The 15,839-nt window shown below is 31.4% G+C and overlaps 1 protein-coding gene across 1 annotated transcript; it reads right to left on the bottom strand.

The window, feature by feature from the left end:
- Window positions 1-10,338: 10,338 nt before the first annotated feature.
- On the bottom strand, window positions 10,339-14,796 carry LOC107959262 (MLO-like protein 3). The gene is made up of 15 exons (XM_041113081.1): window positions 14,555-14,796; window positions 14,400-14,457; window positions 14,073-14,305; window positions 13,876-13,992; window positions 13,723-13,783; window positions 12,538-12,626; window positions 12,380-12,454; window positions 12,181-12,269; window positions 12,050-12,099; window positions 11,854-11,894; window positions 11,600-11,773; window positions 11,477-11,512; window positions 11,314-11,381; window positions 10,985-11,045; window positions 10,339-10,882 (listed from the first exon to the last, which is right to left on the bottom strand). Exons 1-15 carry the CDS (start codon window positions 14,684-14,686, stop codon window positions 10,565-10,567), a joined length of 1,602 nt encoding a protein of 533 aa, XP_040969015.1. The 5' UTR covers window positions 14,687-14,796; the 3' UTR covers window positions 10,339-10,564.
- Between the last annotated feature and the right edge of the window lie 1,043 nt (window positions 14,797-15,839).

Below are 15,839 nucleotides of genomic sequence, written 5' to 3'. Positions count from 1 at the left end.
TAGGATCTATACTCAGATTCTGACAAGCTGCAATTACATGACTGCATGGATAATGAAGTGCGTCAAACCTCCCACAGTCGCAAGTTCTATTTCTCAAGTGTACACGATATTGCCCGCCAATAATACCTTCCTGCGGTCTGTCAAACTCCGTCACACGAAACTATAGATTGTCTCGATCGTGACACACTATGTGCATGGTGTTCGCCCGTTCCTTCGCCTTGTTAATTTCTTACAATACCTTTGCTCACCATACATGTCCTCCTTCAATTTGGCCTGTATAACTTGCTACTCGTTTCGGGAATAGTGCCGCTAAACGAAAATATGTATCTCGAACAACTAATGTTATTGGTAAATGGCGTGTTCCTTTCAGAATAGAATTTATACATTCGGCCAGGTTTGAGGCCATATGACCATATCGTAGGCCGCCGTCGTATGCTTGTGTCCACTATTCGAAAGGTATATTACATAGGTAGTTTGCTCCTTCTTCGTTATCCGAACGCAGAATCGCCAACATTTCATGGAAATGATCCTTACTTATCTCATACCCTACCAATATAAGTTGATAGCGAAAATTACATACCACATTTCCAGTTAAAATAAATTCAGTATTACAAACGAAATTATATTAATAGATATTACATACCTATGTTGGTTACTTGTCATTTTTCAGTTGTAGAATGAAACCGTGGTAGTTGGACGCAACGTACCTTAGGCAATACCGATGGCGTGTGTGATGCCACATGCTTCCCTGTCGCGCAATTGCGGCTAGTATTTCGGTGCCTCGATCTGATATGACACAGATATTAGGTTGGGGGCAAACATGCCTCCTTAGCCTAGAAAGAAAGAAATCTCAGTCATCAGCTGACTCCCCTGGTGTTATTACAAACGCAATTGGAAGGATTCTTCCACTGCCATCCTGTGCCACAGATATTAGGTTGGGGGCAAACATGCCTCCTTAGCCTAGAAAGAAAGAAATCTCAGTCATCAGCTGACTCCCCTGGTGTTATTACAAACGCAATTGGAAGGATTCTTCCACTGCCATCCTGTGCTAGCAATAGCTGATGGGTATATCTACCGTACATAAAGGTACCGTCAATTTGTACCAACGGCTTACAATATGGAAATGCATCTCGGCATTGTTTAAAGCTCCAAAATAAACGCTTAAATACTTGGCATCCACAGAGCAATCGGTCGTTGTAATACGCAAGTTCGGTTTGAAGGTCTGTTATGCAACCTAGGACATATCTCTCCAGCACATGACACTACTGCTAGAGTTCGTTATATGAAGCGTCCCACCCACCATATATCTTTTCTAACGCCTTCTGCTTAGCTACCCAAGCCTTGCGGTAAGAGGGTGTGTACCTCAACTGGCTACGAATATTGGAAATTATGACAGGCACTGTAGTTCTAGGATCCGCTTTCACTGTCAGTAGTATTAAGGTAGCTATCATTTCTAAATTCATCTTGGGATGATCTCCCGAAACACCTGTCAACGAAGTAGGTTAAAAATATCAACAGTACACAATAATTGTAATGACCCGAATTTTAAGGTTATCGAAAAATGTATTTTCGGGTCTCTATTTTTAAAAAAAATTGATTAGTAAATATAAAATATATATATGAAGTTAGTAGAGTGGTTAATTAGAGTTTAATTAAGTGAATTTAGCTTAATTAAGAGTAATTAGGAAAATGACTAAATTGAATAAAGGATAAAAGTTGAATCGTAGATTAAAAGAAAATAAAAAGGACCAAAATGGAAAATAGACCATTTAGTATAGTTGAGGCGGCAAACAATGAAAAATCTAAAGATTTTTCTAGAATATTGTTGAATTATAAATTATAAATTATTATTAACTATTATTATTAAATAAATTTAAAAAAAGAAAAGAAAAGTGACAAATGTATGATTTTAAATAGATACACATGTATTAATAATATACACATGTATAAATAATAAATAAGTATTACTTATTATTTAAGTATAAATAATATTATATATATGTATATAAAACAAAAGAAAAAAAAGAGAAGAAGGGAAGAAACAGAATAGTAGAAACGAAACAGAGAGGGAAGGAAGGAAAGAAAGAAAAGAAATAAAAAAAGGGAAAATTTAAGGTTTGAAGCTTGAAGTTTAATTTGGTAAGTCAATTAAGTCATTTCCTCTTAAATTTGATGTTTTAGAAGCTTTAAAACAAGGTTTTATTAAAATTAAGTTGATATTTTGAGAGTTTATAGATTTTCAAGTATAGTTCATGTTGAATAAAATAGTGAATTAAGGGTTTAATTGAGTGAATTTCAAGCTAGAATTGATAATAGGATCAAATTGTAAAGTAAGTTATAAGTTTTATGTTATAGGGACTAAATTGATGAAATTTTGAAATTAGGAAAATATGCTGGAAATTTAATATTTAAATGAGAGTATGGATGAAAATTGAATAGAAATAGAATGTGAATTGAATTAGAAATGTAAGTGAAAATTAGTTAAGATTAAATTGAAATTAAAGTAGAAAATTGAATAGAAAATTCAATTAATTAGATATAAATTAGTAGTGAATTAATGAATATGAATTGTTTTAATTTCCGTAGCTAACGTTGTCTCGAGAAGTTTCGGCTAAGTAAGGAAATAGCAAAGTCGACGAGGAAAAGCTTCGAAAAGCTCGAAAAATACGGTTTGTATTTCTATGATCCGAACTCAGTCATTATTTGTTATATTTATATACATATGACAATTGTTAGTGTTAGAATTATGATGTTTTACAATTGAAATGGATTGATTTTGGTATGTGATGAATTTATCAAATTTATATTGATTGAAATCATTTTGATTGAATTTATATTGATTGAAATTATAATATATATATATGATCTATGTAAAAATTTGAATATTGAATGAATGTTATATTAAAAAATTATATTGATTGGAAATATGAGGGAATTGATATGAATATATGAGATTTGTGATAATTGAATGTTTGATATTGAAAAGTGAATTGAGTTGTATTGGATTATGAATTAATGTGAATAATTGAAATATATTTGTTGAATTGAATGAAAATGTATGAAATTGTGAAAATGTGTGAATATATGTGATTATTAGAATGGTATATTGATGAAAGATTTATTAAATTGAGAAAGTGAACCAAATATCCTATTAACAGTATCGGACCAGATTGGATACAAATGGCATGCCATTGGGTTTGTGATATGATGAGGAGATTTGTAGTTCGGCCGAGAAAATGTTTCTGTTATTATATACTTCGGTTTATCCGAAGAGGCATTTAATGCCTTATTGGTGTGTTTGGGAGGATATGACATACTGGTGTGTTATGGAGGATTTATAATATTCCGGGTGTGTTTGGGTTGGATATTCTGGTGTGTTTGGGAGGAATCCGCGTATCTATCAGAGTCCGAGTCTTGTTAATAGGGGTAAATAAGTGAAAAGATAAATCGAGTGAATTTGATTGACTGAGCTATTGGAATGAAATGAGAAATTGAATTGAGAATTGAAATTGAGATATGAGATTGAAAACATGAACCAAAAGGTTCATGAAATGAGTGAAGTTCAAATGGATGATAATTGATGTTAGAATGAATTAAATGGTATATTGTTAAGAAGTAAAGTGTGAATACAAATGAATTGTGAATATATTGTATAGAAATTATACGGTAAGTAAATGAAAAGAATTGAACAGATATGTTATTGTGTTTGTTATATGACTTGTATAGAATTTTTATGGTAAGTAAATGAAATTTATCTATAAAATAAATAAATAAATACTTATAATTGTTATTGTGATTTTAAGTTTAATTGTTATATTATTAAGTGTTCGGATTATGGAAATACCACTGAGTATTCCATACTCAGCGTACGGTTTGTTTCCGTGCGCAGGTTAAGTAAAGATAGAACGTTGAATCAGCATCCCAGGCTGATCTCAAATTCAATGAGGTAAAGTGTGTTAATTATGGGTAATGGCATGTACTTAGGATGTCTTATGTGCGTGTCATTTTGAAATTGTAAATGTAAGAATGAAATAAATAAATTTAGGGTTTGGTTATGGTATAAAATAGGATTTGAATAATTTGGTATGAATTTGAATTTTTATGAGACAATATCAGATTGATTTCGGAATTCCCTATTCTGAATTGGGAAAATCATTAAAAATTGTATAAAAATAATTATGGGCTATAATTTATATTCTTAGAATCCTTAATGAGTCTATTTTCAAGATAAATAAACAGGAACATCACCCGAGTCCTGTGCTATGAGATAATTAAATTTTAGTAAAAAAAGGTCGAAGCTGTCAAATAACAGACTAGGGGTAACTTTGAGGAATAAACTGTACTAATTGGCTAAACCAAAAATTCTGAAAATTTTATGGTAGAAAGGTATATGAGTCTAGTTTCAAGGAAAATTAACAGAACTTAATTTGGAGCTTCGTAGCTCCAGATATAAATAATTTAGTGACTATTGCTCAAGAAGACAACTTTGACATGAACATAAGAAAATAATGGAATTGTGTGTAATTATTTTGTAAACTCCGGTAATGCTCCATAACTCTCTTCCGGATATGGTTTAGGGTTAGGGAGTGTTACAATAATAGTACTATTAAAAAACCTTAAACAGTTAGTGGTACTATACTGGCAGTATATGTATGTGGACCTTTGTACTTTTTTATCTCCCACAAGCCTGTCCTTTTCCTCAATGAAGCCATGATTTTCCATGAACATTTACCATCTTGCACTGCACACTTAGCCTCAAACTTATCGGGTTTAGACTTGATCACATTGTAGTTAACCTCGTTCATAATGCTATGTTGTTTTAATGTACCAAGAAAACTATCTTTATTTGAAAACTCTTTACCAACTTCTAATTTACTCGAATCCAATGAGGAACTTGTACAATCACGCATTCTATGTGGCAGATCTGGAAACTCCAACGCATCATCTTGAGATAAATCGACATTATGCATGTGGACTGGAGGCGAGTACGCCTTGAATCGCACATCTTCTTCTTCATCATCTGAACCCCCTTCGACATCTTCAGGTATGGTTGGAACAGTCTCTGGTTCAGAAAATAATGCAATTTCTGCACCATCGGGGCCAGCCTCTCGAGGTGGATCCGCATCAGACTCATCATCTGACCGATCATCATGTGCAACGTACGAGGTCCCCTCACCGGTAGACGTCGTGGGGAGTAAATCATCCCTCCTTGTGGACGTTTCACAATGTCTCCAATCAGATGTGGATTGCCAACCACTTGAAGTTGACGTCATTCCCGAGTACGTATTTCCAGCATCAAACATCGACCCACTGAGGTGCATGTCCCATCCACTAACGGAATGTCGTGCAGGGGTCGGGTGTTATACTGCTACCAAATACAGGCACTTCCGTGTTTTGCCACCCACTAACGGAGTGCCGGGCAGGGGTCATGTATTCCTCTCCACCAGTAGTAAATGTTGAAGTTCCAAATTCATCATTTGGCGATGAAAATTGTACATATAACTCAAGATAGGGTGATCCACTATCGAGATGAGTCTGCACCATTGCCTCCAAGCTCCGAGCACCTTTGATGTCGAATGAGTCATGTGTCACCGGATCAACAGAAGCACAAAATCGATACTTAATACACAAAACTTTTATTGGCGTCGTTCCAAAGATTTTACGCTTAATTCTTTTACGAAGTTTTGTCAAATCTATGTTCTGGTTAAAAACCAGTCTCGCTGTGTTCTCCGATAAAAAACAACACCGTTCTCGGTGTTACAGACCTCACCATCATAGTAAATAACAACACTAATACGTTCACTCATCTTAGATTTCTATTCTTTTTTGTTTCTCAATTTTTTTTTGCTGTAAGTTATGCAACTTGAGAATAAAATTTGGCTCATTTATAGCCTCAGTTTTTCTACGAACTACTGTAGCAAAAGCGCGTCCATGTGGGAGCTTTTTTCTGAAATTTTGCTGACAGTGCATCCTGCTTAAAGCGTTTTTGACACTATTTGTTCAGAAACGTCTACTCAGAATTATTTTTCTACGAACTACTGTAGCAAAAGCGCGTTCACGTGGGAGCTTTTTTCCGAAATTTTGCTGATAGTGCATCCTGCTTGAAGCGTTTTTGACACTATTTGTTCAGAAACGTCTACTCAGAATTATTTTTCTACGAACTATTGTAGCAAAAGCGCGTCCACGTGGGAGCTTTTTTCCAAAATTTTGCTGACAGTGCATCCTGCTTGAAGCGTTTTTGACACTATTTGTTCAGAAACGTCTACTCAATTAACCTAAATTAACCCTAAATTAATCAATTAACGTTCATTTAATCAAATGATTAATCGAAACGCTAAAGTAATCGAATTATTTTTCTAATATTAAAATAGTATGTGTAAACCATTATGTATCAATTAACCCTAAATTAATCAATTGACGCTCATTTAATCGAATAACCCTAATTTAATTAACTAACCATAAACCCTAAACTCTAATTTAGCATTTAGTATTTAAAATTAATAGTTAATTTTATGAATTAACCCTAAAATCCTAAACCACTAACTATAAATCCTAAACCACTAACCGTAAACCCTAAAATAACTAATTGAAAAAACAGGCAAAAACGCTCCCTCGGGGAAGCATTTTGCTGACGTGGATAATAAAATCGCGCTGACGTGGACGTGATTTCGGGGAAAACGGCCTAGTCCGGTAAATAATTAAAAAGTCGGCCTATTTCTGTAATTTTAGAAAAAAAAGGAATTTCCCTTGTAAAATGCCCGTAGAAAATATTTCCAATTGTAAAATCGGCTAGTCCCGTCATTTTTCAAAAAAAAGCCTAATGCGGTGATTTTTTTTAAATGACATTTTTATAGTAATTTATTCCTTTGGTTTCTTAAGTATATAAAAAAAATTGAATAAATTCTTCATGAGGGTGGTCTTGAATTTTTTTTTTTTGAGATTTTATATTTATGTTTCCTAAAAAGTGAAGTTTATCATGTGAAAGAGATTATATAAGAAAAAAAGAGGAGGAACGAAATTTGTTGAATAAATTTTATGAGTTTTTTGGGTTGAATATGATGAGTAGACAATGGAGTAATTAATTTTTATTAAAGCTTCAATTAAACGAGACCATTGAAGGTTTTTTGGGAGTTAAAAAATAAATGTGGATTATTTAATCACAAGTCCTTAGTATATTTTGAAATTAAAATTTTTTTAAGTGCCTAATAGGTTAAAAACTAACAAAATAAGTATAAGAATAATTTTACCATTAAAGCAGTAATAATTTATTAAAACTGGCAGAAATATAAAGTAATTCAAATATAACATGAATAAGAATATGAATATGAATATGAATGCATTAATCAGAAATATAAATTTAAAACTAACAGAAGTGAAAATCATGATTTTTGATTTCATCACTCCTAGTATTACCATATGTCAATTTCACACTCAGAACCCAATGAGTTGCCTACAATGACTTTACAAATCCCATGCACTATTGTTTGTCGCACGTAATTGCTTCCACATACGCCAACTTTGTGTGTCGAAACTAGATGCCTTTTATTTACCCTTCGCTTTCAATTCGAAAATGGTGCACCTTTTTTTCCCTTCGTCTCATTTTACATGCAAACCCCATCAACTTTAAGTAAGATTCCTTTTTTTTTTTTTATATATTTCATAAATTTTTTATAACTGACATTTTTCATGACAAAAATTACGATAGGAAGAGAGCAAGATTCATTAAAATCGGGAAGGCCTAATCACTACCCCAGAAGAAAGAAGAAGAAAAATCTCAGATTCACAAGAAACGACAATAAGAGGGAAACTCTTTGTCAAAGTTGGAGGCCTAAAACATGTAAATATTTCGCAACATTTGATCTATATACAATAATATTATATTTTATGTTTATATATAATGGATCGTCTTATTTTATTTTATTTTTTATAAAATGTGTCAAAAAACACTTTAAAAAGGTAAAAGAGTGGAAATATGGCCAAAATATCTAAAATGTGTCGTTTAGTTCAATTATTAATGGGTTGAAATAATAATTGGGCCGAAGTGGGCACCAATATTTTCTCTCTGCCCCCCAAATCCTTTTCTTGTAAACCACCCCAAGCCCAATTGGATGGACCCACATGTTTTCCATTATTTAATCAAACCTAATTTTCATTTTGTTTTAATTTTTTTATATCATAAAATAAATATTTTATTTCTATTAATGAGAATTTTTAAAAATATATTACATATAATTTTTCAAATTAATTTTTTTTAAAAAATAACTGAGGAAACAAGCTGATATGATCCAAGCCAATGGATTTCAGTTCAGGCCGGTATTTTTTTTCTTTCTTTCTTTTATGAACCAAGCCAAATGGGCCTCTACTTCGTTTTTTCTTTTTCTGTTTCTGTCTCTGTCTCTGTCTCTGTCTCAACATGTCATGCTTACAGTTACTGTATGGATTAAATGGTTCTTACAATGTTAAATCTTTGTCATTCTAAATTGATAATCCATCTTAGCCCTACAAATGGATTCAATTGGCGAATGGAGCCACCCTAGCTCTTGATTGTGATTTTTCATGGATTAATAGATGGGGTAGGTAGGTAACTAGGTGGCATCAAACATGTTTTATGTTTCGATACCACATGTTGTAATAGAAATTCAATCATAGTTGCACGTCCCAACATTTGCTTTATTCGTACATAATTACTGCGATAGTTAAATTTAGCATGTTTTCATATCATTAAAGTAGTATCAAATTTTCATTTACCTCACAATCACTATCATAATTACAGTCACAAATCATAGTCTGTATCATATAAAAATGGTTTATTTTATATATTCTACAATTATTAATCTACAATTATTAAATAAATAATGTTTGAAATATGAGGTAAAAATTATATTTATTAAAAAAATTATAAAGAACTAAATGAAGCATGGGTTAAAATGGTAAAATGGAAAGTCTAAAAGTTAGTGTACTTCAAGTTCATGTTAATTTTTTATGATTTTATATAAAAAAAATATAGGTTAAAATATGCTATTAGTCCTTGTATCTTTGTGCAATTGTTATTGTCCTTAGTAATTTCTATCAAAATTTGTTAACTTAACATGTTTATTTTTTGTTAGTCATGTCTTCAACGTGCTAAATTGATAAATTTTGACGGGATATACTAAGAATTAATGATTGGATAGAGATTTTTAATTAGAAAAGTAAGAGGAATTAATTTTTAACTTTTTATATACAAGGATCAAATCTTAAATTTTATCAAAGTAGAGGGACTAATATCACAGTTTAACCAAAAACATAATAGACAAAAAAACCCTCAAATAATATAATTTAAAACACATGTTTATCAAACAAATTTATATTCAGTAATTACTTTTTTTTAAAGGTAAATTCATTAATCCATTCAATGAATAAAATTATATAATTCAAGAAATAATAATAATGAACACTTGTTGTAGATGAGGAAGGACAAGCTCCATCAACATAGCAAAGGCTTTAGCCTTAGCATCAGCATCAATAGAATATTCTAACATGTTGACAATTGACTTTGTTCTAACTCAAGCACAACATATCTGGAGTGATTGCAAGCACTTAAGATAATAAGAAAATCAACCCCGAATGGTTCAAAGCGGCGAGCAAAAATCGACAAAAGAATCGAGCATTCACCAAACTATGGAGAACGACAATAAAACCATCTCTAAAATCAATTGTAAAACTAATATTACATGCATAAACAAGACTAAAAACCATGCTACAAGAACAGACAAAAAAAAATTCTAAAACTGAAGACTTATTATCTATAACTAAAGACTTATTGAACAATGGAAAAACAAACAAAAAATATATAAAACTTAGACAACATGAGTCCAAATCGACTCATGAATTCATTTATTATTCTGAAATATTCTCAAAATAAAAATAAATTAAGAAACTGACGAAAAGTCACTCACTTTCCAAAAAAACTACTCGTGGCCAATGGAGTTTTTGCAAACAAAAAGCATCATCATCTATCCATCATAACTTGTAAAGACAAGAAAGTTACCTACAAAATAGATCTGCAAACTGAAAAAGAGAAAAGACATGTGGAGTGAATGAGAAAAAGAAAGAAAGAGAGAATTGATGGGAAGGGAAAAAAAAGCAGGTGATAGCTAGCCCGAAGGCTGGTACCGCCACTGAACAAAACAAAAGATAAGAAACAAATGGCTTAGAGAAAAAAACAGAAAAGTTTATTAGGGGTAGAGGTAAAATTGCTAGGGGTTAAACTCAAGTTATCATGTTATAACACAAATATTGTTATCCTGATTTTTCATTCTCAATATTATAATGATAAAAATAAATTATAAAAATCTATAAAGGAAATAATAAACTTAAATAAAAAAATTTCAATGCTCAGTCACCATGTCAAATTTTAACCTTGAACAAAAGTTAATAGAACCACCTAAATGTTATTTCCCTATTTTCTGATATGAACAAGTAGCTGGTATCTTAATTGAATCATGTTGCAAAGGATTATCTACTAATAATTCCTATACAGATTAAATAAACAAAAAAATAATAAAGAAGGCTTCGTAATTGGTCAGATAACCCGGTAACCTCTCTCTAATTTCTTCTCCATGGAAGCCATTTGTATTTCCACTGCCACGGAAGTAGGCATAGCAGGGCCAGCTTCTTGTATCTCCAGAGCGCTACCGATTTCGAAAGAAGCTAGTGTTGGAGGCTGATGAGACGATGAATCCACCGTGGAAATGGTGGTGCTGTTTTCCGGAAAATCATCGGCAGCAGCCTGCGAAGATAGGCGTTGTTTTTTCCGTTTCAGCTTCACACCGGCGTGCCATTGTTTTATTGCATTGGTTGTTTGCTCTTCCAACACAGCTTTCTTGAAATTTGATCCCATCTATGAATATATGAAAAAAATGAAATTAATCCACAGCTGATTTTGCTTTTATCATGATTATATCTGATTATAGGTAATATGAAGAATATGCATAAACCTTACTTGTGTCACAAGAGCATAGAGGGGAAGAGTAACGTAACTGCATATGACCTGAACCGTCACACTGTAAAATGACATATTTCAAATATTTAAACTCGTATGATTTTTATATCTGGATATTCAAAGAGTTTAGCTATTTATATTTTTTGGAATAAGGATAATTATTAGATACGATTATATTTTATTACAAAAAAAGAACCATTATATTTAATATTTAAATATGCTTAAGATACAAATGAAAAGTTTGAATAATATTTGTCTCTATTTAATTAACTTTTTTTATAATAAAAAATTTAAAAAAAAAATGAAAAGAACAAGGAATTGGAGCTTACGCTAACACCACCCTAATGGCGATTATTTCTCTGTTTTCATGGTAGCAGGACTTTATTCCATATTGTGTCTGCAAAGTAAGATAAATGTACATATACAGATGTAAACGTGGAGATTATTTCTTGAAAAAAAAAATGAAAGAGGTTAATAACAAATATTAAGTACCGTGACCCAGACGAAAAAGGCAACCTCAAATGCATTCTGAGAATTGGAAGTAATGGGAAAATCAGGTGTTAAATTCAATCAACAAATAGTATAATAAACAACAAATTTCAGATAAACTTGTACCATAAAGAGAGTGTAATGCAGAAGGGTCAAAACAAACTTGGGGTTATTAAACCAGAAGAAGTTGTCGTTGGGTTGCACCAAAGGGGCTCCTTGGATTACACTGTTCTGATCTTCCACTCTGTGTGCCATTTTTGCCAATATTACTTGCAGTTTGGTTCCCATAATCAGCACTATCTGAACCCATGTTGAGAAAATTGTCAAAATTGAGAATTGTTTAAGAACACTAAAAATCTTTTAATTAATGCTTTGCTTACTGTCAATGGCAGAAATGAAACCCATAGATACACATTCCAACCTGTTCAAATTCAAACATCGTTTGAAACAACACATTACTTAAAATAGAGATTAAGAAAATCAAGTCTGTCAGTCCTACACAGTAGAATCGGATATTTTTGCCAAACCCATGAATATTTAAACTCTAAATTGAAGTAAATAGGAAAACCTACTCACCGTGTACGTCGACCAGTAGGAAGATAACAACCAAGAACCACATAAAAGGGCTGCATTGCTCCATGAAATTAAACCACAAAATATTAATGGAATTAACATTCATTTATTTTTATATTAAACAATTTCAGTACCTGATGCCAACTATAATTTTGAAATCATCTTCCAGTGATCGTTGTATGTATTTTTGGAAATTGAAAGAACTACCTACTGATAAATGAGTCTGCAAATTGTATACAAACGTATTTATATGAACCCAATAATTTAACTAATAAATGTAATTAATGATACCAAATCCAGTGCAGTTTAGATGGGAGAAAGGATAGTACTAACAGCGACGAAACCATGGCGTAGAGTAAGGTAATCAACTTTCGCCACCGAATTAAAGAACTGTTGAAAGAAGCATTTCTGCACCAATATAACTTTTTATCACCATTATATATATATATATATCCCCAAATTGATGCATTTAAAAAGAAAATGAAACTTACAGTCCACAAAAGGATTGATGCGTCTGTACATTGATTTATATGGCGTTGTGCAAAAGTCGTTTGTCTTGTGATTCGAAAACGATTAGGATCTAATACATTTATGTTTGGTTATTAATGTAATAATATGGGAAAAAAATTATTTAACATAAAATAAAGAATATTAATACAAATCTAAACATGTAATTAAAAAGATGAGAATTTATGTTGGAAATTGAAGACAATGTCTCAATTATTTTGTTTACAGAAATATGCTGTAATTTTGTAACATAGAGGAAGATTTTAAATGTTGAAAATTAATTATTATTTTTTGGATATAATATCCATAATCCATCCTTTTAAAATAATTTTGTGCTTCTAAGTAGATATAAGACAACAACATGATCACTATTGAAATTAGGAAATTATTTAATTTTTAAAAATATATATTATATTGGAATTTTTAGCCCCGTGATTCTCAATGCTCGGTTCATTCCTTTTAATTATGAATCAAAATTTGACCCACAAGTTTTTTTCAATTTGAATATAAAATTGCTTTCCAAAAATAAATAATAATAATTTAATTCCGACAATAGGGAAAGGTGGTGTTAAAATGATTTTTATGGAAAAAATACACAAAAAATATATATAAATACTTATCTGGATAGCTAAAGCTAAATTATTTAGGTAATGAGGAAAATTTATAAAAATTTGAAAAATTGAAATATATTTTGTTAAAGAAATTAAGTATAAAGAGGAGTTGAAATTAAAATCATCAAATGCTTCGCCCAAAATACATCTACATTTATATAGCGTATATTATAAATTCTCAAATTTTATTATAGGCTATAAAAAAATTTCAGAATAAAAGCGTGTTAAATAATTTTCTATTGATAGAAATAAAACAGGAGAGAATTAATTTTTGATTTTGACTGCCCACTACAATATTACTACTTAAGGGAGCCACATAATTAAAAATCTTTTTTTTAATTAGGAAAAGAAAATATAAGCTTATACAATTCAATCATATAGATTCTACCTTCTTTTCCTTTTCTCGTAATTAATAGCTTCTAGTTTAAAATTAATTAATTTTGATATTTTTCTTATAATTTTATAGAATTTAGCAATATAATCAGTATACAAAAATTTAATCATAACAATTAAGAATATAATATCATAATTACGGGATAAAGGTGGGAAATAGTTTACCGTTGGCAGCTTGATATTCCACCGTTCGCGTCTCCTTCTCCCAGGTTTTCCAACGCCTCATCTAACATTAATTAACGAAAAATATTTAATTAATTAGGATAAGTTTAGAAGTAGGATTAATTAATTAAATATAATTTTGAAATAATGACCAACCTTAGCCCTTCCCAAAGCCATAGTGAGCACCGTATACACAATTTGCATTGCCGCTAACACAAAGATGAAGATGCTCAGCTGGTTCGCCCCCTCCTCTGATATTAGAGACGTCTTTCCCTGCCAATTCCATTTAATCTATTAAAACATCTAAATCAGTCAGAAAAATAACTATCTAATTTCAATATTAAAGAAGGAACCTTGGAATCACAGTACTCTGGAGAAACATTTTCATCATCATCCAATTTTCTTTCATGCAATCCATGGACGCTCCATATTTGGTCGTATCCCAAGTCTTGGGTAGTTCTAATAGAATCAAGGGTTTTCCGGCATGGAAGCATAGAATTTGCAACTTTATTGGGTATACAAATTTTGGAGATGAAGCTCCGACTCACTGTTAATATAAGTGACATGAAACCCAGCACCATGAGCACTGCAACCACAAACCAAGCCCACAAATATATATATATAAATATGAATCCAAGATGATCAATTTATCAAAATATATTTGTGTGGTTTTAGTTTACCGGATTTAAGCTTCTCGACGGCATCAAAGAGTGCAATTTTCCTACGTCGCTTGAGCCACTGCGAAACATGGTTTAAACAAGTGTATAATTACTATATATGTGGTACGGAGGAGGGTTTTGTTTTTTGATGTAGATGAAGAAGTTAATTTGCCTACATTTGAGATGCGATGAATCAAGTATTCGATGATAATGGAAAGGGAGATGAAGACGAAGCAAACGGTAGCGACGGCCCAAGTGGGAGTCTCTTGGAGAGAGCGAGAAGTGGAGGCTTCTTCCCCGGCAGCCATGGTACTCGTTGGTTTTTCACATCAACGATTCGATGAGCATCGAGGATAGTAGTAATAGAGAACAGATAGCACCATTAATTAACGCATTAGAAATAAGGGCACTATCTGTCAAGAGAAATAAATGACGACAACACCCATAATTAATTTCAAAGTAATTAAGTGGACCAGGACAATCGAAGAAGGAGAAAAAAAAATGTGCCATAAGTCCCTCTACTCTTAAAAATTAGGAATCTAGTCTTTTTATTTTTTAGATTTCAAATTCAGATCTAATTATTAAAATTATTTTGTTAAATTTTAAATTCATTGCAACCTTATCTTTTTACTTACATGGCTATTGAGAAAGTAATTTTTTTTTCAAAATGTCACGCTAACAAAATTAACGTAATAATTTTAGTAGTGTTAACGATTTGATCTAAAATTTGAAATCTAAATAGTTAGAGACTAGATTACTGAAAATAAAAATACAAAGATTGAATTCCAAATTTTGAACAAAAACAGGGACTGATGGCAGATTTTAACCCAAAAAGAATCAAGTATTCACTTTTCAACGCTACAAAGCTGGAGGAAACTGGCGGGTTTTGGGAGCAACCAAGTCAACGTTAGTTGTAGGTTGTGTTGTCCATATATATGCCTGGACTGGGCCAACTCCAATATTTAAACTTCTTTTATCAATTTAATTTATTTTAAAAATAATAAAAATTCTATATTACTTATATTTTATAATCAAATTTAGTATTAAAATAATAATCTAGATTTAATTTCGGACTGTAAAAATTCATCATCTTGAGTTGAAATTATCAAAAGCAAATATCTAAGTTCATCACTTCCAAGTCTTATTATATACTACTCCATATCTCAAGTATGTTATGTTGCATTTTGTCAAGATTGCCTATTCTATATTTTTTTGGTTTAATTTTCATTAATTAAGATATTTAAAATGTTGACTTGACCTAATTTGCATGTTTCCCTCTTTTAATTTAAAACCCATTTCATATTTCTATACAAACCTTCACCAGATAAACTCGTCCATTATGTTAGAGTTTTCAATTTTGAAGGGTATTCTAATATATATTAACAATAATCTAGAATAACGAGACGTGTAATTTTATTGAATAACAAATCATGCAAGTTCTGAATTAGTGTTATTGGTGGT

This window comes from Gossypium hirsutum, chromosome A05 (genome assembly GCF_007990345.1).
Source record: "Gossypium hirsutum isolate 1008001.06 chromosome A05, Gossypium_hirsutum_v2.1, whole genome shotgun sequence".
Classification (NCBI taxonomy): domain Eukaryota; kingdom Viridiplantae; phylum Streptophyta; class Magnoliopsida; order Malvales; family Malvaceae; genus Gossypium; species Gossypium hirsutum.
This window is presented reverse-complemented; position numbering and strand designations above follow the sequence as displayed.

Excerpts from the sequence above, each read along its gene's own strand:
- LOC107959262 (XM_041113081.1), bottom strand. The coding sequence starts at position 14,686 with ATGGCTGCCGGGGAAGAAGCCTCCACTTCTCGCTCTCTCCAAGAGACT. Across the intron at positions 12,627-13,722 it reads GGAATATCAAGCTGCCAACG|ATCCTAATCGTTTTCGAATC; the intron begins GTAAACTATTTC and ends TAAATGTATTAG. Across the intron at positions 11,382-11,476 it reads CCTTTTTCGTCTGGGTCACG|ACACAATATGGAATAAAGTC; the intron begins GTACTTAATATT and ends CTTACTTTGCAG.